The sequence below is a fragment of the Malurus melanocephalus genome, unplaced genomic scaffold, assembly GCF_030028575.1.
Source record: "Malurus melanocephalus ecotype Western Australia unplaced genomic scaffold, MMel_1.1 scaffold_93, whole genome shotgun sequence".
Taxonomy (NCBI): domain Eukaryota; kingdom Metazoa; phylum Chordata; class Aves; order Passeriformes; family Maluridae; genus Malurus; species Malurus melanocephalus.
Window position 1 is genome coordinate 162,578 of NW_026623325.1, and position 24,086 is coordinate 186,663.

Consider the following 24,086-nt stretch of genomic DNA (forward strand, 5'->3'; position numbering starts at 1 on the left):
TTAGATGGTRTGGATGGTAGCTGTGAGTTTTGGCTTGGACAGCTCTGTGTATGTCAGAGCAGCCCGTAGTTTGCTCCACTGGCTCCCAGTCAGTTTCCAGTATAGGCTAAGGCTTTTGTCTTGATCTTCAAAGCAACTGTTGGATCAAAACCCCTAGCAACATGAAAGGCTATATTTCATTTTTGAACTGCCAGAATAGCTGTATTCCTTTGGGGCAATGTACATGATGAAATATCAGTGCAAACGTTATCAGCTGGGGACAGTGTAGTGGGTTGGGGGTACAGGCTATGAAAAAAACCCAAACCTGTGGGGTGATGAGGGGAATCACTTTTTGGGAGAGGCCACAGTAGCAAAAACTGAAGGGTGGCATTGCTCAAAAAGGGCTGAATATTGTGTAAGTGTGACTCTTGATGGACTCATATGTGATCAAATTCTAACCAAACCTTAAATGTTTTATTTCCATCTAATTAGAAATATTCCTCTGCTGTGTTTTGTCAAGTACTACAGACAGAAGTGATAGTGCCTAAGCAATTTTTCTTCCCTCTCAAMCTGGTTGCTACAAACTGATAAATTGCTTAAAGGGTTGGATGTAATAAGTGCAACTCTAGCCAATATAATTGGGAAAAAAACCCCTCTTAAATTAGATGTAAATTAAATACCATAAGAAATATGTGTTTTAGAAATGAAATTTTGGTAAATACAACATTTTTTCATGTATGTGCAGGTTTTCATGGTGTTTTTTTCAGTTCTCCTTTTTTTTTTCTTGCTGATGATAGTCAGGTAATTGCTACCTGAGTGCCTAATATCCAGTAGAAATGAGGCATCATTTTGGTTTTTTGAACATTTGAGTCTCTTGGGTGTCTGAGGTACATAAATTTCTTCATTTCAAGTTTCTCTTAGCCTSCCTAATTCATTTACCTAAGCTCCACCAGCCATTCAGGCTTCTTTAGGAGAAGAAGTTGTCATTACATGTTGGAACAAAGAAGTCGAATTGGAGGTGTTCTGTTGATAAACATGGCAAAAGCTTTTCTAGAGGAGCTTGCCTTGTTYCAGTTGGTATGTGTTTTCAAAATCACTGCAGTAAGTTCAAATGTGATTGTTGTTGACTTGGTACAATGTGGAATGTTGAAGGCAACAAGGTTTCCATGCACAGAAATTTTGCTGAATCTTTCTAAAATACTGTTTGCCTAAGAAGAATCTCTATGGCTCAGAGGGAGACAGACAGTGAATGTAAACATGTTTGCATCTCAGTGTCGTGTTCAAACTGAAAAGTCTTTGTGCAGGCTTCTGTGGATCTAGAATTACAAAATACATYGGCTGGTGTGATACAAAGAGAGAGCTTGTCTTTTCTGAGCAGGGTGAAAGGATGACTGCCACCGAATCCAGTTCTGGCCAGCCTGGTTTGGTGTCTTTGATGTCAAGCCTGGCGAGTTTCCTTCCACAGTTGAACTTCACAATAAATACGCACTCCAAAGTGTGTGTTATATTGTCGCCAGCTTTAGACAGAAAGTACAGGCTGTAAAAATCTCTTCTAATCTCTTTTGATGGCTGTTGCCTTCGGACAAGTCTAATCCTGAGTCTGTAGATTGCATCCTATTTGTATCTGAAGAACTTTTACATTTGTCATTTTGAACTATGATTTTACTTTTCTCCAGCTCTTGTGGTGAGTAATGTGAAGTCACAAGATTTCTTCTTCCTGACTGGCTGATATAACTTTGAAGTGAGAGAGGAAAAATAATGAGTTTTTGTTTTTCAGCTGTGGATGATAAATGTTCCTGTTCAGGATCTTAACAATTTCAGGGTCTTAGAAATATTTTAATGAATATGTAAATAGTGATACTTATAAGAAATACAACCTCATGATTCCTGATGAATGAAAGAGGCATCTTTGCCAATTATTTCTTTTGCTATAGCAAGCATTATGTTTAACACCTCTCTGCATATTTTCTGCTGGAAAAAAATTAATATGAATGAATGTACAATGAAAGTGAAGTTTTGGTCTGTGTGTTATAAGGGAGAATATGAATGAATAGCCCAACTCTTAAAAGATGACTGGCAGTAAATGTTAGTATTACAGAGCTCTGTTGCATGGTGTCACACATACATACTAAAAAATGCATTGTTCCATACAGCAGYTTAGAATGCTRCTTCTCTTTTCAAATAATAGATGGYATGCACCAGCTGTATTGAAAGAATAGATGCAACAGGAAGGACAAGTAAAGAGCAAATATTTAATGTTGTAAGAAATTAAAATAAGCTGTAATTTAATGCAGAATGATTTTCAAATAAGAAAATTAATTAGCAAAACAGTGATCTTCAAAACAGTTTTCTGTGGAGTTAGTAATGCTCCATAATATGGTACTAGAGATGAGCTTGAAGGTTTTTTTTGTAAGCAATAAAYTCTGCAAAACCAAAACAAAATTCCTTATGAAGTGGTAAGAGTACTGAAGAGTCTGACTATGCTTTTAGTCATTTTATACACCCAGCTRTATAATTACCTTTACTGGTATTGCTAAGTAATAAAGAACAAAATGTGTATTCAGTAGTTTTTCCTCTGCCTTCTGACTGCAAATCTGGTTTTTGTCCCTTTCTTATGCTTGCTTTCAATGCACTGCAGAAGTGGCAGTGGTCAAGCAGTGCAGTGGTGACTAATCTTACCCTTCACCAGCTCATTGCCTTTCACTCACTCTATATGCAGATATAGAAGAGACCATTGGTTTCCGTTTGACTTATTTATTTATTTTTAATTTGTTTTTTAATTTATTTTTATTGTGGGAAGGTATGTGCACATTAAGACTGTTCTTTTAAAACCTGGTGATAGAAATGGTGAAAAATCAAAACAAAAATTAAATTTAAATATATAATGATGTGAAGTTATTCATAGAATGAAAGATCATTYAAATGAGTACTGTTTTAGAAACTCAGCTGTGTGCATGTTGATTAGCTATATAAACAAAAGGTAGCAGTGTATTTAATTATCGTTTCTTGGAATTTGTTTTTTCTTTCCAGCATAAATATGCATGCATCTAGAGTTCGCGTTTCTTAAAAATGCCTGTAAGCTTTCTGTCTGCATCTCTGTGTGCATATACAATTGCATATGCCCTCCAGTCTGTCTGATTTCTTCATGCCTACTAGCAAAAATTTACAAAAGTAGTGCCATCAGTTCAGAACTAAGTGGAGCAGAACTTGTATCTGCAAAATTAGTCAGCTTTTTTATATTATCCAGTACTTTCATGGAGCTGCATCTTCTGTGCTCTCTTTGTTAAGGAATTAGCAAGGCACTGCTGCACCCTGGGGAAACTTGCCAAAGCCAGCAGCCCATCCTGAGACTGCTGTGGGGACAGAGGGAAGCTGAGCCCTAGAGAGGAGGGATGACGGGATCTGGGAGCATGGATCTCTTGTGGAGGGTGGTTGAAACTCTCTTAGAGCAGTTAATTCAGCTTAAGCAGCTTTTTATTTTTTTAACTACAAGGACACCCAGATGGGTTTTAAATCAGAGTATGTCATTAARTTCACCTAACAGCAGTGATTTATATGTCCGCATGTGAGTATCTCTTTGCCAGTGTGTTTCTGAGAGGCAGTAAAGCTGCATATTACTTAGACATTTGCTCTCAGATGGTTGTTGATTAGTTGCTGCCCAAATCTCTCCTAGATCTGGTAGATTTAAGAGTACAATATTGGAAGGTCGAATTTGAACGTAAATCCTTGGGCTTCCCTTTTTAATAATGTTTCTTCAACCTTTAATAAACAGCCTCAGAGAAGAGCACTGATGACGACAGAAATTATTCTCTTTTCCTGGCTATAATACTGGTGATCCTTGATTGCAGTGGTTTTTGTTGCACCCTCCCTGTTAATGGGGTTGTGACAAATAACTTAGGCTTGTTTGCTTGTCTTGTAACTCTCCATTTGTCACCTGTCAGGTTGAAGAGGAAACAGTGGCCTTTCTTGATCACAGTGGAAGTGAAGATGAGTTTGATCCAAGCACTCTCCCAGATCCTGATAAGTACAAAAACTCTGATGAAGAGCAAGATTCAGAAAGTGAAGACAGCCATAGGTATGCACCATCTTCCTTGTTAATTTTTAAATGTTTATGTAACTGTTATGTTTATAAACTGGTTTGTTTACATGTTAGGAATTCATCTTACAAGTCCTCCTCTTTCTCATGGGACTTAGTATTTAAGTTTTAAAAGTTTGAGTGTCAGATGCTGAACACAAATCTGAGCTAAAGTCTATTATTTTCTTATGTAAAGTTGTATGAGAAARATTTTTAAGTCAGTGTTGAAGGGATCTTGGTAAGAGTGTTTCACATGAAAAAATCTTGACTAATATTCTGGAGGTTTCATGTGTTTCCATGGCGGGTTGACCCTGTTTGGGTGCCCAGTTCCCACCAAAGCCACTCTAATACTGCCCTCCTCAGCTGGGCAGGGGAGAAAAAAATGAAATGAAAGGCTTGGGGGTCGTGATAACACCAGGAGAGATCCCTCACCAACTACTGTTACAAGTGAAGCAGACTTGACTTGCAAAAAAATTAATTGAATTTACTACCAGTCACATGAGAGTAGGGCAATGAGAAATAAACCCAAATCTTAAAACACCTTCTCCCCACACTTCTCCTTTCCAGGATTAACTTTGCTCACAATTCTTTCTACGTCCTTATCCTCAGCAGCATAGAGGGTTGGGGAATGGGGGTCAGCAGCATAGAGGGTTGGGGAATGGGGGTTACAGTCAGTTCATCAGGTGTTTCTGCCACTCCTTTCTCCTCAGGGCAGGATCTTTCCCTGCTCCCTTGTGGGGTCCCTTTCCCAGGGGACTTCTTCCACAATCTTGTGCAACTCTTTCCTGTGGGCTGCAATTCTTTGTGAACTGTTCCAGTGTGGGTCCTTTCCATGGTGTACCATGCTTCAGGAACAGGTTCCTCCAGCATGGGCTCACGAGTCCTGCCAGCAAACATGAACGTGCTCCAGCRTGGGCTYCTCTCTCCATGGGGCCACAGGTCCTGCCAGGAGCCTGCTCCACTGTGGACTTCCCAAGAGGTCACAGCCTCCTGGGGCTCCATGGGCCTCCRGGCACAGCTGCCTCACCATGGGCTGCACCAGGGGCTGTGGGGAGACCTCTGCTCTGGTGCCTGGAGCACCTCCTGCCCCTCCTTCTGCACTGACCTTGGCATCTGCAGGGCTGCTTCTCTCACGTATTCTCACTTCTCTCTCTGGCTGCAGTTGCTGTTGCACGGTTCTTTCTTCCCTTCTTAACTGTGTTATCCCAGAGGCACTACCACTATCACTGATGGGCTCAGTCTTGACAAGTGGTGGGTCTGTCCTGTTTCAGAAATGTATTTCTCTTCCGTCACATTGCAGGTTCTTTGTGGAAGGAMAAATATCGAAGTAATTTGAGGATTTGGATGATCTCTTTGCCCTTGTGCTGTATTAAATAAATTTGTGCATGGTAAAACTTGATGAGTTCTATGATTCAGTGTTGCTCAGACTCTTCAACACTCAAATAAATGGACTCTGAGGTAGAAGTAAATATAATAAATTAATTTAAAGCAGTTTTTTAAATTGTGTAAACCAGAAGCTTTTGTTTCATGTAATTTAATAGAAAAGCATGGGATGGGAATGAGGATCTGTAGTTGATGGCAACATGCTGTGGGAAGATGAAGGAATACTTAGAGTCCTGTGTGGTTCACCACAACACAAAGGCCACTTGTGCATTTCTGACAAAGAGTGTATCATGTWACTGATTGAGAAGAATAATCTTGGCACTTAAACAGTTTTTTATTTTGCTGTCTTCTAGATATCTAACTTCATAAAGTTCTTGCTTTTCGCAAGATTTGGTTGAATCCTAGTGGCTACATTGTCCTGATCCATGTGTCACTGAATGTTGTGAAGGCAGTATGCAGGACTGGGTGTGGGACATGGATTTAAGGACTGGATAGCCCTAACAGGCTGGTGGCCATGTCTTCTGGAGCCTAATCACCAGTGTRTGTCAATAGAACTGACAAGGATGGGGAAATGCATTGCTTTTTCTGAGCAGCAGTAAATCTCTCCTTTTTTTGTGCTAGGGGGAGTATGTATTCATACATCACATTTTGTATTGATCCTTTCTTCAAAATGTCAGCTAGACTCAAGATTCACTAAACTTTAAGAATAAAAGTTGACAGACATGGGCAGATTTTTGGCAGTGGTAACAAGTGCAGACTTTTTTTGAATCAGTGGCTGATCTGGCTCCCCCCTGGCGTCAGAGCGTGTGTTCTCAAGGAGAGCTAAGACTCAAAGAAGGTCAAGGTCCTTGGTCATTTTCCCTTCCTGTAGAGTAGGTTAGGAATGAACATACACYAAAGGAAAGTGGGTGTTTCTGCCACAAGTGGGAGATTATCTGTAGCCATTCCTACACTGAGCATCAAMGCTGACTTTGGAGCTGGAGAACAGACCACTACACACATTGAAGAAATGTGATTTCATCAACACTGCTTACTGGAAACAGTCCTTGGCCTGCCCTACTGCACCAAAATATACTGAGTTGTTGCCCAGAAGAGCTTTAGTTGGCACAATTGGAAGTCGCAGCAGTTGTGGACAGTCATATGCCAGTGCTTGTGCCCAYACCGTGGCCAAGTCCATTTAGGCTGCAACGACCTGACTGATGTTCCCTGGGCAGGCCATGGCCAGCACAGGATTATCCATCACATGCTGTGCTGTCACCGCAGTCATCAATGGCTCTGCATTCCAGCACACCCCATCAAGGCACTCCTGGAAACGTAAAGGCTGTTTGCAGCTTCTCCAGAGTCAGCCTTGATGCTCAGTGTAGGTATGCTKGGAGGCTTGTGAGGTGCTCTGAGAACCCTGTGGAAGGCTTTTGAGAARGAGCAAGATACAGTGAAGGAAATTAATTTGGGGCTGGATTGTTAAATCAACAGTGCCTCATGCACCTCTCTTAGGAATGCTGTTGAATTGTATGATTTGCATTTGGGGTTCGGAAATTCTGTCATAATGATTTTAACAAGAACAAATCAGCCGAGAGTAGCAGACAGTGCAGTTAGGCTTTGAGATTAGAAAACACARCTCTGTTCTGTTTTATATTTCCAGAATGCAGAGATTTTGCTCAAAGARTTGGTTTAAAGTAGAAATATGTTGGGCTACAAGCTGCTCCTTGCTTTAAGGGTAGAAGAATGTTTCTAAAAGGGGTAATTCACMGTAAGTATGTGGGACCTGATGTGCCTTCCTTCCAGAGCTTTAAAAAATAGACCCATCTGTCCATGGTTTCAGAAGTCAAAACCATTGTTAATCTTTTCTCTGTCCTCCCCGAATGTTTTCTTTAAACTGGGGGAGYTAGTTTAATCATGAGTTAACTTTGCTTTTGCATAAAATTCCCTTCTAGCCATACCTCTACAAGCAGAGTAATTAATGACTCCAAGCATGWAATACGAGATTAATTTTTGTATATCTAGCAACATTCATCATATTTGGTTTAAGGCTATCAAATGTAAATTGTTAATGAGGTGAAAAATCTAAGAATATAGAACAAGGCAAAAGAAAAGCAGCTGGATTTCTTAAATACTCATTTGCAGTCATATTGAGTTTTTGGTATTTCTAATCCTCAACCTCTTTAAATAATGTTGAGGAAGAACAAATTTCTGRTTGACCTCATCATTACCTTCTTTAAATCTTTAATGGGTGTGACTGATCACATTAACTCCTATTTTRGCTTGGAAAAGATCTTGGACACGAGAGGAAATACCTTAGTCCTGTTACTGTTTTGTTTGTAGCTTTATGGACAGTCACAAGTGACAAGTGTGCAAGTTAGTAGTCAGTGCTACTTGGTTGTATGCCTTCCTTTATGYATCAAAATTGTGGGCAAATTGCAGTTTCTTACAGCTGCTTCTTACACCAGGATGCTGATGTTGACCTGCTAAGTTTTAGGTCATTCTTGACAAGGTTTGCTTTTGAGTTGATTCATCAGCAAATCATGATGCTCCTTCTAACATGGATTATTTGGGTCATATATGTGACTTTGTGAAAGCCAGAACTGAATGTTGTAATGGCCAGAAAAGCACCTTAGGACAGACATTATGACAGGTCTCTGTTGGTCATGCCTTGGTCACTCTGATTAGCTGCAAAATTGGGCATTGAGATACTGAATTGTTCTTGATAGAGGCTTATACAATCAGTTTTAGAGGTGTTTTGATTTATATCAGGGGAATGGCCAGTAAGGGAATCATAAAAGCATTTAGGTTGAAAAGGTCCTTTGAGATCATCAAGTCAAACCATGAACCCAGCACTGCCAAGTCCCACTGAACCATGTCCWTGMGCGYCACATCCACCCATCTTTTAAATACCTCCAGGGCTGGCGACTCYACCGCCTCCCTGGGCAACCTATTCCAGAACTTGTCAACCCTTTTGGTGAAGCAATATTTCCTATTATCCAATCTAAACCTCCCCTGGTGCAATCTGAGGCCTCTTCCTCTTGTCCCTGTCATTTGTTGCCTGAGAGAGGAGATCGACCCCCACCTGGCTGCACCCTCCTTTCAGGCAGTTGCAGAGAGCAGTAAGGTCCCCCCTGAGCCTCCTTTCCTCCAGGCCAAACACCCCCAGCTCCCTCAGCTGCTCCTCACAGCACTTGTGCTCCAGACCCTTCCCCAGCTCCGTTGCCCTTCTCTGGACATGCTCCAGCCCCTCAATGTCTTTCCAACACTGAGGGGCCCAGAACTGAGCACAGGATTCGAGGTGTGGCCTCTCCAGTGCTGAGTACAGGGGGACGGTCMCTGCCCTGGTCCTGCTGGCCACACCATTGCTGATCCAGGCCAGGATGCCATTGGCCTTCTTGGCCACCTGGGCACACACTGGTTCATGATCAGCTGCTCTTGACCAGCACTCCCAGGTCCTTCCCAGCCCCTGCCCCCAGCCTGTAGCGCTGCCTGGGGTTGTTGTGCCCCAAGGGAGGGACCTGACCTTGGTCTTGTTGAACCTCRCAGAGGTGGCCTTGGCCCATTGATCCAGCTTGTCCAGACCTAGAAAATAACACAGCACAATATATTTTAATTACCATTTCTGTGTGCTGTAGCATTCTGACAGCAAGGGAGGAAGAAGCTGCACTGGGCTTTATGGAAGGGACTGCAGTAATTAATCTTCATTAGGATTGCTGCCATGGCCTTGTGAATTAAAATTTATTACATGGAAAAAGTTTTGAGCACAGCATGTTTGATTAACAAAATGCCAATATTCATGGCATAAATTATTCCTAACTTTCCTGAACTGTATTTTACTAGCAGATTCATTCATTATTCGTGTACATCTCTTGGGGAAAGAGCTTGTATGCTTTATTGCAACTTGGAAACTTGACCCATGGCCTGTAGTTCAGTGGCAAGGGCAGTTTGTTTCCAGAGCAGTGCTAGTAAACCTAGGCTCCAAAGCATTCTCTGATAAATTTATAAGTGAAGCAGAGCCTGTGTAGAGATCTTGCAGTACCACATTGTTTAAACAATAGCAACTTGGCTGTGCGACTGCACATTCCAAATGGCTGCTTCTCAGGCATATAAAATCTAAACCTTACGGCATGTAAGACATTGCCTAAAGCCCAGAAGCGAGTTAAATACTAGCAATTAAAGTTTTCTGGTTTTCCCTGGTATTTCCTGAAAGCATACTCGTGATATTATTTTGTAGTAGTTTAAAATTAGAGTTTCTTGGTGTATAGCTATCAGGATCACAGTCAGATCCCTTTTCCCAGGTGCTGTTCAGATATGCTGGCATTTGTTTTAAAGACAAGATTCATAAAAMGGTGCGTTATTGTTTGAGTGATAAATTACCTACAAAATGGTAGCATCCTACTTTGTTATTACAGCTGTGCAAACGGTGACCACAGAAATTACTGTGCCTGTTGATAAGTTGGCTGTTGGTACCTCCTCATCCATGTAAACAAAATAAATCCTTTCATCAGGCAGCCTCAGACTGCATGGATTGTTCAGGCAGCTGAAAACCTAAATTTCACCAGATGATAAAAGGAAGGAATTGTAAACCAGCTGCACRTGCCACTTTTGAAATCAGTAGAACACAAAAAGATGCACTGGCTTTGGTTTGGATCTGAATTGGGAGTTGCTTTCTAACTGAGTTGTTCTGCTAGAAAATAATTTACCTTAGAATAACTATTTTATTTTGGCTATTCGRGGACAGTAGCTGGTAGTGCATCAGTTTGTATGTTTGTGAGGAATAATGGGCCATTTACGTCCATGGGAAATGACCAACGATAAAAAGACTGACTCTGCAGGGTGGCAGGCCCTCAGTTAATGGAGACTGAGGAGGAATTAATTTGACAATAAGTGCAGAAATTGTCCTTATAACTGCTTCTGCACATTCAATCCTTTCCCAYGTGGAGCTGAGAGGTAGGTCTGTTACATGTCCTGCAAAGAGTTTTCTGTTAAAACAGCCAAGGAGAAGCACCCTGAATGAGCAGAAGGTATTTCTGAGCATCATGATGCCACACATTTTTAATCTTTCTTTTAAAATTGCCACGGTCACCTTTTGTGAAAGCTACAGCTGACTGCTCCCCCAGAGTGATACAGCCCCTTTCCACAACCCCCAAACCAGAGTTAGTGAAAATCCATCCTGGAAGAACAGGGAGGGGGGTTGAACTTGCTGATCTTCAGAGGTCCCTTTCAACCCCATTCATTGTGTGGACAGTCTGTCTTTTCTCTGTGCCAAAATTAGGAACATTTTTTTAACACATTTCACGTGATTCTCTGCTTACCTTCCTGAGCTGTCATTATCAAATACTGTTTTGCATCTGCTCTTCATGCATCACAAAAACACAAGTATTCGTTTCTTCTTGCTTTTGCTGCAGCTGCTTCCTGTGTTATACATTCCTCTGTTCACCTCTCCAACTCACAGCCCGGCTGTGGTCAACTTAGTGTGAAAATACACCTGCTAATGTGTAGGTGCATCTTCAGTTTATACTACTAATCAAGGCACACAATCCCTCACTAATAATGATAATAAGCATCAGCTTTATTCAACATAATCATCCCACAAAACTTATGATGAAAATGAATCATAATTGTGTTGATGTGTTTGTGGAAAAAATTGAGAAATCTCACAGTTCAGTTCCTTYGGAATGTGTTTTATATTTAAGTGTTTTACCTTTATAGATATCTAGGCCTATGGACCTCTGAAACTCCAGAAGTTATTTTAATTTTTGGTATTTARAGTCTGCTGTTTCATAGCTTGTAGGTACAAATGCATAGCTTGTGAGGTTTCTGCAGTGCTTTAATTGCTCAGATGTTTTTAACTAATGTCCTAGACGAAGCATTAGTCAATTATGAATGCAAACTGGTCTTCAGAGTCCGTTCAAAGACTGGAAATAATTGGCTCTTTTGCAAACAAGCTAAAATGCTTTTGCTTAATGAGGCCTTCCTTGTGCTTTTAAAGTGAACACCTACAGTCTGTCYTGATCAAAGTGAACACCATGAAACTCCAACCCAGACTCACACTGTCCACTTGGAAAAGTGAGAATGCTGAGTGCTTCTGTGTATTTCCRTATACTGTCAGTATTGCTTCAGCATTTATGGAATATATCAAGCATTACAGAGAGAAATATGAGAGTCCTTTCCCCAGAAAAGGAATAAAATGTTGGTAGCAAGCCCTGAAAAGCTGCCCATGCAAATGACAGCTCAAATCCAGCAAAGTTGCTATATTCTGTGAATTATAGGAAGAGTGAATATTTGGTGCAGTCATCCTTCTATTCATGGAATCACTGAGTATTTTGGGTTGGAAGGCATCTTCTTGGATCATCTAGTTCCAACCCCCCTGCCGTGGGCAGGGATACCTTCCATTGGACTAGATTTCTTCACATTATTTCTCTTGTGTAGGCAGGAAAGAATGATATAAAGGTAGCGTATTTCCTTTGCCTTAATTGTGGAATTGCAGGATGCTACTTACAGGATTTGCCTCCTTTCTCTGGGCTGTAATGAGGGGACAGGAGGTGGCACTATTCTGTGAAAGGTGGGATGGACAAGAGAGAGAAACTGGTTATTCATGTGGTGTCCACTAGACAAGGCCATCAGATCTCGTGCAGCTGCTTCATCTCCATGGAGGGGCTGCCGGAAAGTGCAGTGTGCAAACTGCTTTGTGTTGTTTCCCTCTCAGAATGCATTTGGGAACTTGCTGAAAACAGCCAAGTTTTGGGGTTAATGTTTGGGTTAGGCTGGTTTCCAGTGAGTGGTGAAACCAGCATTTCATAGACTGTTAACTACCTCAATTAATGGAAAAAAATAAGGTGGGTGGGCAGCTGAAGGTGGTTTGAATTGGGCATTGGGTTCCTCTGCTGTTTTTGATTCCAAAAACAGTATTCCCCAATTAGAGCTATTTATTGTAACTGCTGTTTCTAATTGTTAAGTCTCTAAACAGTATTTCTGAATGAARCATATTACAAGCACATCCATACTGAAGCAATTGTAAAAATTATGAAGAAAAAAAATTCTTGTTGAAACATATTTTTAAGTAATATTTTAAGTGAATTTTCTGAGTATGTATTTGTCAAATTTTAATTTAAAATCTGAATTTAACCAACCTTTTTAGAAAAGCCTAAACTCCATTTTTGAAGTTCCATTTTTATTTTGTTATGTTTAAAAAAATACTAACATGAAAAGCTGAGAATGCTGGTTTGTTTCAGTTAGCTTGTTTTGGATGGAAGGTTTGGGGTGTGAGGGTTTATATTTTACTGGATTTGGGTATGAATTCTACCCTCCAGCATGCAACAGCCATCTCTCTATAAGCTGGTTCACAGATATACCTTCAAATTTTTATTAGATGAGATTGTTTTAAACTTAGATAAGAAGATTTATAGCAATTTTTCTATGTTTTGGACAAAATACACATGAAGATACATGAAAGCTCCATCCAAATCCAGGGTTATAACACAGATTGGTAGCTGTTTCATCCACACTGAGGTCTGCAAAGGTCAAGTCTTAAGAAAAACAGCAGAAGAAATAGGAATTCACTAGGGAAAATTACTGGGTTTGGGCTTTTCCTCTCCTGGCAAAGAGGTGGTTAATAACTTCCAGAGCAAACATGTGAAAGGAGAAAGTCCCAAATCAAAACTCTATTAAGTGTAGCATTTGCAACTGAAATGACAGCTCTTGTAATTTTTTTTGGTGCATATTTATTGTAGGCAAGATCTTGAATGCATGTCAAAGTCCGCTGGCACATCGCTAAATCAATTTTGTCAAGTTGTCTGTTGCTGTATTAGGCAGCAAATATTAGAGAAGACTGATAGCAATATCTTGGTACACTGTAATCAATTAAGACAGCAGAACATTCACCACCACCTTGGTCTGAGAGCAGCTCTCATTTAGATATTCRGAGTTCATCAACTTCCGTTGCTTCACCCTTCTGAATTGTAATTTTGTTTGCTCTTATCTTGACACAAATTWAAAAATTTGTTTAAAAGGAATTGTTAGATTACATGATGATATTGATTACCACACATGTTAAAAAGACTGATTTTTTTTCTGCAGTGAACTTGAGGAGAAGAGTGGAAGAAGGAAGAGAAGCTATAGCAACAGTGCCACAGCAGCAGAAATGCCATTGAAAAGAAAGAAGGTGCAGTTCAGCCAAGAGGAGGACCCCTATTTGCCATTAGATACTGGGCTTTCTCTGGCAGAGGATGAAGAGCTTGTACTGCATCTGCTCAGCAGTCACAGCTGATTATTTTTCTGCAGGTTTTCTTCTCTGGGACATTTCCACAATTTTGTCAGTAGTTTACACAAAATGAATTTGGCATCTGGGCACCAGTGAATGTAGATAAATGAGTTCCATGTGCAAATGGGGGTGCCTTAGTTTGGCTCATAGATTGTGGACAATATTTAGTTTGATTTATGAGGCTTTTTAAATGAACTTTTCAACCTAAATCCCCGGGTGTCATTTTGTAGTAGCATGTTCATAATTCTAAATCTCCAAGTTTTGAAGCAATTATCGTCTTTTATTTTAATCTTGCTTTAAATGAAAACAGGATGTTCCTTTCTTGACTCTGCCAGGTTTGTTATTTCGGAAGATATATGTGTACTAAAATTTTTAAAGAAGAAATACTGTTGGCAGCTCAAGTCATATTACTTAAAAATAAAGTATGTACTTTCTTCTGGGTATAWGGTGCATAATTTTTAAGTATTTGAATAAAAATTTCTAGAGCCTTGATGTAAACTTAATGGTGTCTCTTTCAGCTTTGTTATGAAAGCATGTAATTATCCTTCCTTCAGTTACCATTTCTGTTGTGATTCTGTCATTGGTGTAAGGCAATTCACAGAACMACTTTTAGAAGCTAAATCTGAGTCTTGTATTTGATCCCATCTGAATGAGGACACATTGTCTCATAGTTGTATCTCTTTGGTTGTTCCATATGAATGTATTAAATACTCCTTTTTTGTCAGCATCACTTTTTTTTTTTTTTTTTTTTTTTTTTTTTTTTTTTTTTTTTTTTTTTTTTTTTTTTTTTTTTTTTTTTTTATTTGTCACAGGAATCTATCAGCACCTATTCAGTACAAGCCTTTCCTCCTCTCCCTATACCCTATGCTATCTTTTGGCTCAGGTACCCAAAACCGAAAATATACTGCAAATTCTTGTCTCCAAATGTTTCTTCCACTGTTCTGCCAGCAGGCAGGGTATCATAAAAACAATATTATAGGCAGAGCACATCTGCCATCTGCTCCTTCCTGACAATGTGGAATGAGAAGAAATGACCGAGTTTCACAAACAGCTAAACATGAAAGATGGGACCTGCTTGGCAGCTGATGCACAGTGTTTGTTTAGTCTACAGTGCCACAGCAGCCCTGGAAAATGTTGTGATCTGGGACTGGCATCACTGATGAATCTGTTAATGAAGAAGGATCTGCTGTGGTGCTGCTGGGACYGGTGCACGTGTCCCATGTGCCATTGTGTGAATGGCTGCAGTGAATGTAATGAGCAGCCTCAACAAATGCCTCTGCTGGGATAGCAGAGCTCCTGCTCCTGGATTCATGCGGGAAGGCAGAAAACTGCAGTGCAGAGAGCASCATCAGCAGAAAGCTACTCAGGGAGGATTTGGATATGGAGGATAATTCATACAGTAGAGTGTACTTGTAGAGGTATTCATAGTGTGCTTGCKGGTGGTCACTTGTACATCATATAATGTCTCTCAAATCAAAGCTTTGCTCTAAGAAGTGTGAACAGAGTTTGGGTGAGCAAGTAAAATGCCAAAAGACTTACTGTTTCTGACTGGAATATTCTGACTAGAATATTTTTATTTGTATGCTGGAGTGGGAGAGAAATATTCCTACCTAGCGAACAGTAAGACTAAAAATTATATATGTTGGAAAGATTTTGGTGCACTTCTTATCTTGTGATGTTTTCATTGTTTACATAAAAATAATTTTTCAAGTGCTTTTACTTCTGTGTTTTTGGACAATGAACTTTCTGATGGGTTTATGTTGTTTGACCACACAAGAGCCATTGTTTCTTGAATCCTTATGAAGTTTGCCATCCCCTTTAGATGTGTCCCTCCTTGAGGGCATAGTGTGTACATAAAGTGTGACTCCCACAAGAATGAAGCCATGTGAAAAGAGRGAAGGAAGGGGCTTAAAGACAGATGCTTCATGCTGTGAGTGTATTTAAGATAAGTGCTGTATRTGCTAGAAATAGTAGGACAAAAATCCAGCATTGAGCATTTTTGGGATTTAGCTGTGCTTCTGTGTTACCATTCCCATCAGCTGTAGATCTACTTTAAAAGGCTCCTCATCAGCCTTGCTTTTAGCAGTGCTTTTCTGGTCTATGAAAGAAGCACAGATACACAGAACAAATAACCAGTCTCAGGACTGACTTGACTGAAGGGTGTTTTCCAGGGAGCTTGTTTCAGTTCACACCCAGGGACCTCTCAATCTGATGCCAAAACACCTGGCATGTGTGTCTGGGGCTAATGGGCAGGTGGAGCAGGGCCAGCTGGGCATGCCACCCATCATCGATCTCCCTTTCTCACGGTCCCAGGAGTGCCACTGTAGCATCAGAATAAATCCTAACTTTTGCAAGGTTGTACTTCRTAAGCATTATAGTGCCAGCTTTACACCGGAGAAATGGAAGCAGGGGAATCATTCAGGCTTGTCTGTAACCAAAGACTTGATGACTTTATGTAGTTGGTCCACAACTCCCATATCACTTGTGGTTTACCAAAAGCAGCCTTGGCAGAACTGCCTTCTGGGCAGAACTCTGACCTTCAGGTGTTGCACTGTCTGCTGGGATGTGTTTCAGGCTTCTTCACCCCTGTAAGTTGCAGCCTACAGAAAGTCCCCTTTGGAGACTCCTTCAGGAGGGGTGGAAAGGTCTCAGTGAGGTGRCGAGTGTTTTCCAAGGCCATTGCCCAGGAGACGTTCGTAAATTACCAAGCAGTAAGTCTTGTTTGAAAGAATGAATTTTCAGATTAGTTTGCATTTGTATATTTTATTAATAGTGATTGTTTCCCTTCTGCTACTAGAATGGTTCATGTGTGTTGATTTGTAGCTGGGTGTAGCATTAAGATCTATTGCATGGAGCTAACTCTTRAGGTATACATTAGGCATTTATGTAATGGCATAGTTCAGTCAGCTTTTATTCAGAATCAGTTTTCCTCTTTATTGTGTCCAAAATAATGAAGACATTTGTTTAGCAGATAATTTATTACAGTTTGTTCAAAGCCTCTTTGGATGAAAACTGGAAGTCAGGTCAAAGTCATGAGAGCATTGAGGAGTTTGGGGTTTTTAGATCAGTTAAATAGACTGGCACTAGATGTGCTAACTAGTACCTAGATACTCAGCTGGCAGTATTTTCATGAGCCACATAAAATGTGTCCTGGCAGAGGTAGTATTAACCTCAGAATCATAGAGGTTTCTGTTCAGTGTTCACTTTGTAAAGACTTTATTGATGCTGCACATTAAATTGTGTGAAGAGTGTAAGAAATTTAATCTCTAACATAAGGGATTGCATATGAATATTAAACATTTTAAATTAGTATTTTTCTTAAATATATGAATAGAAATAAAAAATAATGCCTCCTGCAACGGACTTGAGTTCAGCTGGAGCATTGATTGGTGTGTCCTGCYGTCTGGCCATACTCGTAAAGAGAGAGAAATGCCTGAAGCAAAACATTAAAAAACATAGAGCTGTGGTAGAGAACATTCAGTTCAGACTATAAAACATAGAACAAGATCTGAAGATTCTGAAGTGACCCTGTGGGTTCCTGTAATCCTGGATACCTATGACTAAACTGATATTAAGTACAAGAAGAAAATGCCTCTCAGTAAAGGTTGCTAATGGGTATTTTTCTTTATCGTGCTGCTCTCTAGTTTGACCTGATTGATGCTTATATCCTGTGAGAGATTGAGTGTGCCTTGCGACAGGGATACTGGGCTGTGTTAGGCTGCAGCTGCTGCAGAAATGGCCACTTGTTTCAGGGTGTTACTGCTTTTATGCTGGAGGTCACTGCCCCATCCTTTTTCCTGTGGCAAATAACCTGAGGTTTAAAATAAGCTGGTTGGTTCTGTCTTGGAACAGATAACTCCTTGCGCTGTCTGTTTTGGGAATTGGGCAGCAGGCTGGTGATAGGCAGCTGAAGGGCAGTAACACTTGTGCAGCAGACATTTCAGTTGTTAATTTGATAGGGACCTTGTATAGAGCGGAGCCAAACCTTGTACCCAGAGCGCTTCAAGCTACAAGATCCAGAGCACAGTTCAGGTAACTCCGAGACACAATTTGGAATAAACAATTCTAGTAAGAAAAGACTTACCTTCACTTTTGCACTACATTTCATTAGATTTGTTTTATTGCTCTCTTCTCTGGTGTTTGCAGTTCCTCTGAATTTAGTCTKATCCTTCCAAATCAATGGTTTATTCTCAGAAGGATCTGTGAATTTTATCTTTAAAGGTAGAACTAGATGCCAGGAAAATGCATTGCCATCATCCTTGTAAGTCATAAAAATTGCTATCAAGGCGTTAGTCTATACCATGTGGATATTTTATAATAAGGTAGTGAACACTTTTATAATGAAATGCTTCCCCAACTTCAAAGGCAAGTAAGTCAAAACCATCAAGGAATTAGAAAGCCTAATGCAGAAGAAGAATYTTTTCAGGTCTGTTAGGAAGTATTGCTACGATTAAATCAGTAGAGAGAAGTTGATTTGTTCCAAGAATGCCTTGTTCATTGCCTATTTTTGTCCATGTGTGGCCAGAAGCCATTTTTCACAAAGAAAACTATTCATCAGATTCAGTCATGTAAAAATGATYGCTTAAATTACACTGGGCTATCAGCTAGCAGCTTTACCCAGGAGTGGAATCYCTTGGGTCAAAGCTATCTGTAAGTTTTGCACATTGTCTGAGATCTGCTTTGTCTATAAAATATAGATAAGTTTAATTAAACTAAATTAGTTTTGTTGAGCAGTTTTTTAAATCCTTTCGAGCTGAGAAGTAGCCGTGCTGAGATTTCAGCTGCATTAAGAAGAAGCTAATGAGCATTGTTCTTCTAATCACATATGGGGTCCTGGAGGAAGATAATATTCCTGGCTGTGGCCTCTCTGGGACTGCAGGAGTCTTGGCTGTCATGCACAGCTTGTCCCTCTGATGCTAAACCTAAGTTTACAAAAAAGCAATTTTGAAGTAGAGGCTGTAAATGAAACTTGCTGTTAAACGTGTTGATGTGCTGAGCTTACCACACTTAGGGTGAAACAGAATTTGGCTCAGTTTTTTGCAAGTCCAYATCTACATTGTGCTGCACTTCCTAAGGAAGTGAAACAGTTCCCTGCTCTGTGGTAAATGGCCATACTCATGTGATTCTTCCCACCAACTGCATTTGATTGTACTGGGATGCAACTTGTTTTTATCCCATGAGCTCAGTGAAAGCTAATGAATATGGCTTAGGAACTAATTTGAGCTTGCTGATCATGACAAATGTCTAAACAAATCACACTTCAGCAGCTTGCAGGCTTTTATGCCATTACCCTGTGCACAGTTCTTATTTATTTGGAGAGGCTACCAGTCTTTGTGGAATTTGATTTTAAGTGGACCTTTTTCACTTCTTAAAGCAGATGCTAACGTGAATAATTTCCCCTAGCAATGATGTGAGTCTGCTCCAGGACCCTCACAGTTGTACTCTGAAATTTGTGTGTGTGTTTCAGACTGGTGCCCTGGCTTGCCAATAAAAGCTCCTCCTGGGTGGGAAGATGCTGCCACAAGAACCTTTGCAATGGAGACACTTGGTGCCACCAGAAGGCAGATGATCATCCAGTTGGGAGATCTGATTCCCCACGTGAGTGTTACCCTGTGCCTATTTCCAAATAATGTTCGTTTTTTTCTTTAATCAAACACTGAGAGTGCCTGTGCAAACCTAACCTGATTGGTTTAGACTGAAATGGTCATTAGTATGTGCAGAGAAAACAGAGAAATGCTTCAAATTCAGTAAATTATTTGGTGTCATCCCCCTCATTATCACATATTCAAATGAAGGGAAGTCAGCTTGCAGATGGATCCTGTTTCCTGAAGGGAAACCAGATGTCCTGCTCACAAATCCCAGGTTGTGATAAATGGCMCAATTTCTATGGATGCTGCTAAGCTTGTCCTCGGTAGTCCTGACTGTGGAGATAGTTTGATGAAGACCTGGGACACGGTTAAAAATCAGAACAGTRAATTAGCAGTGAGGTTACAGTGAGTAACAAACATCCTGCTTCACTCAAACACTGGAATACAAAAGAAGGTGTACAGGAGGACTTTTTTGTTCTCTAAGAGCTAAAGAATGATATTTCTCTTTACTGACTGTTTTAGTTTTCCTTTGTGACTCTCCATCCTCCATCAGGAAAATAAGAACATTCAGAAGAACATTGTAGGGAGGTACTAAGCTTGGCTTTKGCGTTTTCTTGCCAAAACCTTTCCTGTCGCAGGGGAGGAACAGTCCCAAGCAGAAGGACAGTGCTCTGGCTGATATCCCTTGGCAAACCTGTGTGCTGCAGCATAAGGCAGTGATGAGGTGACATGAGGATGTCAGCTGTCAGGGGCTGGCCCAAGAGCTTTTTTTCAAGCCGCTCACTGMCAGATTTTTCTTTAACTCTATGAATTTGTTTTCCTATTCCTATGCCTAGCAGAGAGGCAGCCAAGTGGATTGCAAGGGTCCAGTGTTTAGGGGTAACTTGGTGTGCAGGGGAAAGCTCCACTGCTGCTTTCCCTCAGGCTCAGCTCGTGTCCAGCATCTGCTCAGTGGCTGTGGCTGCTGTGAGAGMTGGTCCTTGACCCACGCAGCTGTTCAAAGAATCGTCTTCATAAAGATGAGTTATCCATCGCAAGGAATGAAGCACACTGGGTAGCATTAAGAGCTTGTATTTCTGAAATATATGTAAGAACATGCTAATCTAGTTCCTTGTCTAATGACTAATTAAACCCATTTACTCTTTCTGTTGTTTCTTGTAGAGGCTGATACATTTTCTTTTGCAGACTGATTTGCTTCTTCAGCACCCATTTTCAGCATAAACAATACCAATCTGTTAGTGATTCAGAATTCCCTGGGCTAAAAGAACAGCTCTCCTCCATAAACTTGCTAAATAGAATCAAGGGAGGGCAAAATTCTGCATTCAGCTCTCTCTTTTTTTTCATGCCAAGCATCTGAAGCTGTAGTTTCTATCCTCTATTTGATGTGGAAGCAAAGGATGGGGAGTGCAGATCTCGGCCACCTTCAGCCTGCTGCAAACCCCTTTTGCTGGGACTGAGCATCTGCCACGATCCCACAGAGGTGGGACCTTGGCAGTAGCACCAGGAAGATGCCCAAGCCCCTACCAGAGGCTGCATTTGCAGCAGCATGGGATCTGCACAGAGACAAATAGCACMGAGAAAGACTCGAGCTCTGGGAGACGCTAGGCTGGACAAAGAGTAAGGAAGCACCAAGGAGAGAAAAGCCAGAAGCAAGGAGATATTGGGATGGGAGGTGGCCACTGTCTTGGCCTGCTGAAACCTGACTGGCCCCCTCAGAGATGGCTTGAGCAGGTTTGGCCATGGGGACATTCCTCTCCTGGCTGTCAGTGAGTGGCTGTAGCTGTGGCTGCAGCCATGGGGGACAGGTCKGTGCAATTGTCCCACAGGGCTGCCACGGTGACCAGTGCCAATACAGTCATTTAGTCTTTTCCAAAATTCAGCCAAATCCTCTCTGTTTTTTTGACAAGTGTGATTGGCCAACTGTGCCATTTTGCAAGACTGTGTTTATTATAAGCTCTTTCATTGCATTAGTTATTCAGAATTATTTTGAATGTTCGAAATACAACTCCCTCTGTGGTAATATARGATTTTATACATTTAACAACAATTTCACTCACATTTCTGTTGGGTAATATTCAATATCTCACCTAAATAGTCTCCTCTGTATTGTAAATATTCATCATTTTCCTCATCTATTCCTGTCTGCCTGCACAGACACTGAAATTTCCTTTCTGTCAATCAAGTCATAAAGCATTAAGAGAGGCAGTTTTTCTCCACTAAGTGAAAATATGAGCTTGTCTGCTTAGCTCTGCAGAGATGTTAGCATTCATTCAGTGTTCACTTAATGTATGTGGCTGCAGCAGCCACAGCTTCTGCAGGAGCAAGCAGCACCACAAAATCGCATGCTGAGTTGTTTTATTAGGGAAATACAAAGCTCAGTGCTTGATCCCCCRTGTTATCATCTAAAATACCCTCTTCCCTCTTCTCAGTCCCTGCCTCTCCATTTTCTAATCTGCTGTGTGTTGCTGAGCATTAYTGCCCATTTGACAGGTGATACCTGCTCTGTGACAGCCCAAAATACTGCCTGTGCTCCTCCCTGGAGAAGGACTGGTGGCAGCCTGTCCACCCTTTCCAGCMTGTTTGCCACTGCCCTGGCTCCTTTTGGCTGTCTGGATTTGTTCCCTGAGCAGCTGCTGTGTCCCCACCCGAGTGCAGCCCTCACAGCCAGACTGGGGGTCCCTCTGAGGATGACTGGAGTTGTGCAAGGCAGAGGATGATGCTGCAAATCTCTGCAGGGCTCCTGTGTGTGTGTGCCTGTGCAAGGGTGACCTTTTCTGAAACGTGCRGTTGCTGCCTCCCAGGTCAGAGTCGTGTGTTCTCCTTCCGCCAGAGGCAAAGCTTCCCCACCTTAGTCCTTGCATCCTTCGGTGGCAGGGTCAGTCCCCAGGCAGCTCAGGGTCCATCTGCAAAGTGCTAATTGGCTKTCTGTGGAGAGTGGCTTTGGTTGTGTGTGTGTTTAATTTATAACCACATGAAACTTTGTGGATTCGTCGCAGTTCTTGTGTGCTTGAAGTGAGAAACATGTCACCTCTTCGCTGCCAGCTCTCGCTGTTGCCCCTCATGTGTCATCTGAGAAGTGAGTAAGGTTCAGTGGAGCAGCAGCTAATGAGCAGAGGAGCAGATGTGCTCCCTAACACGCAGTGTCCCCTCCAGCAGGACCACTGTCCTTGGGTGATCCCTCGCCCACTGTGGGAACTGTTATGGGAATATCTGGTTTTATTTGGCAACCCCASGGTGCATCCCTGTGCGATAGGTGCTCTCGGACAAGGGGGATCCTGCAGGGACTCCTGTACAAGCCTCAAGAAAATGATCCATGTTAAGAGGCTGATGTTGTGCACAGAGTAAGAAAGATTGCAGTGAATGGAAATGAACAGCAACTCCCTTGGAGACAGAAGAGAAATTTTTCACTTTCTGAAATATGTTTCATTGTGTTGCCACATCATTAAGAAAACCATGATTGTGACCAGATTAATGGACCATTGCCCTATGARGAGCAACTTGATTATGAACACTAATGAAAATCTGTCTATCATGACTAATTTCAATTAAAAATAGGTGTTTCAACTGCTATTTGCCAATCTGGGATTCGCCTGTGGCTAATGAAAGTGYACAGTCTCTGCTGAGGGCTTTGAGCAGGGCTGTTGACCCCAAGGGAATGCTGAGATAGTGACAGAGCTGGAAAGAGAGCACAGGGCTTGGTGTGGTGGTGTTTTAGGTGCCCATCCTGCAGATGCCTCTGCCTTTTATTCCAAAAGAGGATATCAGGTTTGTTGCCTTGGGAGAGTCTGCTGGTGATTCCCTCTTGGGAATATCGGTGCCTGGAGAAGAGCTGGCATCAGCTTACTACCCTCGTTTGAAACTGCAAGATGAAGGAGGAACTCTCTGTATTTAAATGGTGCTYTAACTACTGCTTGAAGCAGCTGAAAGGGACTGGGGTACGTCTGAAATGTTTGGTACTTTCTGTGCCTCAAGGTTGGTGATAAAATTCCTGCTGATTTGTTAAGAGCAGAGGTGGCCTCAGGGCTGACGTTGCTGAAAAAAACTCCTCACTTTTGACCCCAGCTCCACAGAAATGATCCCCCAGCTTGTGACCTGTCACCTGTGCTCATGCAGAGCAGCACTTACTGTGGGAGGTGCCTTCAAGGACCTATATTTAGCCAAAACATTCTGAAAAAACAGCCAGTGAGGCTGTCTCGGGGGCAGCTTTGGGGAAGTGATTTTGTTTTCTTGGCAGGAGTTCAGTTGTATCAGCAATGGTGGGGAGGCCCAGATGGAGGAGAGAGCAGGATTTCAGCTTTCATGACAAGAAATTTATTTTATAAACCAAATTCTGCTCGAATAACACTTCTCAGTTTAATATCTTGATCTGAGCAGCAGCAACAGCCAGGCTGTGATAGGCTGTWTGAGGGCTGTTGGGAAGGGAACCATTTGCTGTATAAAACAAATTAGGAGGTGAGAGGGCTCAGCTCAAGCTGTGTGCTGAAATGCTTTGAAGTTTCTTATTGCCRTGCAAGAATTCAGCAATTTAGGACCAGTGGCCAAAAAAATCTGTAAATCAGTAGGGATCCCACTGATTCCTTTTTCATCACTTATTGGTGACCTGTCAAAATAATTTTTTGAATTTGGTGGGAAAATAGTTTTTGAATGAGAGAGAAATACTTGTCTGTTTTCTGGCCCACTTTGACCATCACTGTACCTGTGGAAATGCGGCTGTGAAGTGAACTGGTTAAGTTTACCAGCCTGTACCTTTTGTTTAGGATCAGTTTCTGTATTTGTTACTCTTTCAGGAATTTACWCTTGATACATATGCAATACA

The 24,086-nt window shown here is 41.4% G+C and overlaps 1 protein-coding gene across 1 annotated transcript in view; it reads left to right on the forward strand.

The window, feature by feature from the left end:
* DDX10 (DEAD-box helicase 10) overlaps positions 1–14,480 on the forward strand; it is a 154,204-nt gene extending 139,724 nt beyond the window's left edge. The window contains exons 18-19 of the mRNA XM_057368471.1: positions 3,921–4,054; positions 13,499–14,480. Of these exons, the coding sequence (XP_057224454.1) occupies positions 3,921–4,054; positions 13,499–13,688 (324 nt within the window). The 3' untranslated portion in view covers positions 13,689–14,480. The remainder of the gene's footprint in view (positions 1–3,920; positions 4,055–13,498) is intronic.
* Positions 14,481–24,086: the final 9,606 nt, after the last annotated feature.